This window comes from Pan paniscus, chromosome 7 (genome assembly GCF_029289425.2).
Source record: "Pan paniscus chromosome 7, NHGRI_mPanPan1-v2.0_pri, whole genome shotgun sequence".
Taxonomy (NCBI): Eukaryota; Metazoa; Chordata; class Mammalia; order Primates; family Hominidae; genus Pan; species Pan paniscus.
Window position 1 is genome coordinate 76,617,656 of NC_073256.2, and position 2,958 is coordinate 76,620,613.

At 47.0% G+C, this 2,958-nt stretch overlaps 1 protein-coding gene across 1 annotated transcript; it reads right to left on the reverse strand.

Annotated features, from left to right (window-relative positions):
* Window positions 1–532: 532 nt before the first annotated feature.
* LOC130541753 (uncharacterized) lies at window positions 533–2,216 on the reverse strand. Its single transcript, XM_057303014.2, has 2 exons — window positions 1,990–2,216; window positions 533–870 (listed from the first exon to the last, which is right to left on the reverse strand). The coding sequence occupies exons 1-2, from the start codon at window positions 2,160–2,162 to the stop codon at window positions 696–698; spliced, it is 348 nt and encodes a 115-aa protein (XP_057158997.1). The 5' UTR covers window positions 2,163–2,216; the 3' UTR covers window positions 533–695.
* Window positions 2,217–2,958: the final 742 nt, after the last annotated feature.

The following is a 2,958-nucleotide window of genomic DNA, read 5'->3' on the forward strand; positions in this document are numbered from 1 at the left end:
CAGGCCGCTGGGCCACACAGAACCTGGATGATGAAACAGGAGGATGCAGGCAGGAAGACAGAGCTACCTCCCTCTGCTGCCCCTGGTGAAGGGGTGCATTCATTCCCTGGTTGGTGGGGGAGAGACGCCAACCCAGAGCCACGTTATTTCTCATTCGTGGTGCGTGGCATTTTTATTTACCATTTATGAAACTGCGGGTTCAGATGTGTGTGTTTTTGTTTTTTTGTTTTTTGTTTTTATTTTTGAGACAGAGTCTCTTGTCACTCAGGCTGGAGTGCAATGGCATGATCTCGGCTCACTGCAACCTCTGCCTCCCAGGTTCAAGCCATCCTCCTGCCTCAGCCTCCAAAGTAACTGGGATTACAGGTACCCACCGCCATGCCTGGCTAAGTTTTGTATTTTTAGTAGAGATGGGGTTTTGCCATGTTGGCCAGGCTGGTCTCCAACTCCTGACCTCAGGTGATCCGCCTGCCTCAGCCTCCCAAAGTGCTGGGATTACAGGCGTGAGCCACTGCGCCTGGCCCCAGTGTTCTTAATTAATCTCTTTTATTTCTCTTTCCCTCTTTCTTTCTTCTTCTAAGGTAGAGGACCTTTGGAGATGTGAATGAAAACAGCTGTCTGAACAAGTTGTACCCTAACTAGCACAGCTGTGAGTCTGAAGCTTGAAATGGGGAAGTTGGTCAGCATGGGTGAAGCTATGCAGCCCAGGTGAAGGGATCCTCAAGCAGCAGCCTCTGCCTTTTTGTCTTCTCCTTTTCATGGAGATGACAAGAATCACCCCAGGACTTATCTTCTGAGGTGCTCAGCTGTGGTCCCAGAGCTGCTTTGGTCACTGCTATGGCAGGTGGAAGCAGGATGGGTGAAGTCATTCTGGAGAACAAGGTAAATTATAGCCAAATTATATATTTGCATATGCCATGACCCAGCATCCCAATATATGCCAGAGAAACTCTTGCACAGATTCATGTGGAAATAAACATAGTAAAGATGTCCTACATATCTTTCTGGGTCCCAGGGAGTTGGAGGGAACTTAGGTACCCATCATTTGGGGAATAGAGAAAATGTGGTGGGAACTTATGCTGGAATACCATGCAGCAGCTGAAGTAATGAATGAACACAAATCTTTAGCAAGACTGTTGAATGAACATGTAAGAAATAGGACAGTATCTATAGCACGATGTCATTTTAATAATGTTAACAGAAGCATACACATACAAACAATATTGTATTTTTACGTTTCCAGGCACAAATTTCTTATACATGACACTGGGTGGAGAGAGAGGAAGGAGACATGCCATGGGGATCAAGGTTAGAGGGAAAAAATTCAAATAAAATTAAAGAATAGAGGGGGTTTAAAATGCCCAGTTATGATAATTAACATGCCATGAACTGAAGAAACGACTCAGTTTTGCACTTAAATTCCTATGTATGGAAATGGAAATTCTCTTTGTCTCTTTCTCATCTATCTACATATCTATAACATACCATAGTTTCTGTGATAAAAAGTATCACAGAAATGCATAAATGCATATGAAATCTCACTGTCAATAATCGACCATCAAATACTCTTTAAACCTATACTATGGACGTAGTCCTGCGCTAGGTCTGATGGAACATGCAAGAAGAGCATAGGGTATTGTCCTTGTTACCATGCAGATTGGAACTTACATATGAAACAAGAGCATGCAATTTAAAATAGCATATAATGAATGCCCAAACTGTGTAAGACATACACAAAGAGGTGCATGAGAATTAAAAACAAAGATGGCTGGTGAGGACAGGAGTGGTCAGAGAAAACTCACTGGAGAAAGAAGCTCTGCACTGGGCGGTGAAGGATGGTGGTACTGGCTTGGCAGAGGGAAGGGGAACGGAAGCCGCATAGAGACATAAATCGTGAAGCTACCAAGGGGAAGACGAGTGCAGTAGCCAGACCCCAGCAGAAGGGGACGGCTTGAGGTGTGGGTGAAGCAGGGTGCAGTGCATACTTACCCTGTCGTCTGCGCAGCATTCAGCTTCTGGGAACCATGTGTGGCTGCCTCTGGCTCCTTTATCCCCAGGGCTTCTCGGAAGCTATTTGTACAGACGTTTTCAGGCCTCTCCTGCCCACGGCTCAGGGTGTGGGTGCTGAGGGTGGGATTTGGGATTTGGCCAGGAGGAAGCATCTGCCACCACTGGCATCCCTTTTGCTTTCTTTTCCCTCTTATGAGTACTCAGGGCTGCCTCCTAGCTTTGCCTAATTGCTCTGTCCATGGACCAATGAGAGCGGGTGATGTTTTAAAGTGACAATCCTACATTGATAGTATTTTCTAGAAAATTCTCCACACACCCGTGGACTAATCTGCCAGAGATCATTTAATTTAATTTATTTATTTAGAGACAGGGTCTTGTTCTGTCGCCCAGGCTGGAGTGCAGTGGTGTGATCTCTGCTTACTGCAGCATCAAATTCTCGGGCCCAAGCGATTCTCCCACCTCAGTCCCCCAAATCGCTGGGACCACAGGCCTGCCCCTGGCGAATTGTTATGTATTTTTTGTGGGATGGTGTCTCATTATGTTGCTCAGGCTGGTCTCAAACTCCTGGGGTCAAGTGACCTCCCACCTTGACCTCCCAAATTGCGGGGCTTATAGGTGTGACCCACTGTGCAAGGCCGGGCGCAGTGGTTCACGCCTGTAATCGCAGCACTTTGGGAGGCCGAGGCCGAGGCCGGCGGATCACCTGAGGTTGGGGGTTCGAGACCAGCCTGACCAACATGGTGAAACCCTGTCTCTACTAAAATACAAAAAATTAGCTTGGCGTGGTGGTGTGCGCCTGTAGTCCCAGCTACTAGGGAGGCTGAGGCAGGAGAATCTCTTGAACCCGGGAGGCAGAGGTTGCGGTGAGCTGACATTGCCCCACTGCACTCCAGCCTGGCCACAGAACAAGACTCCATTTCAAAAAAAAAAAAAAAAAATCAGATTCAT

What these genes read in the sequence shown, in the direction of transcription:
- LOC130541753 (XM_057303014.2), bottom strand. Translation starts at nt 2,162, where the DNA reads ATGCTTCCTCCTGGCCAAATCCCAAATCCCACCCTCAGCACCCACACC. An exon ending in AATGCTGCGCAGACGACAGG is followed by an intron (nt 871 to 1,989) that starts GTAAGTATGCAC and finishes CTTGTTCTCCAG; the next exon opens with AATGACTTCACCCATCCTGC.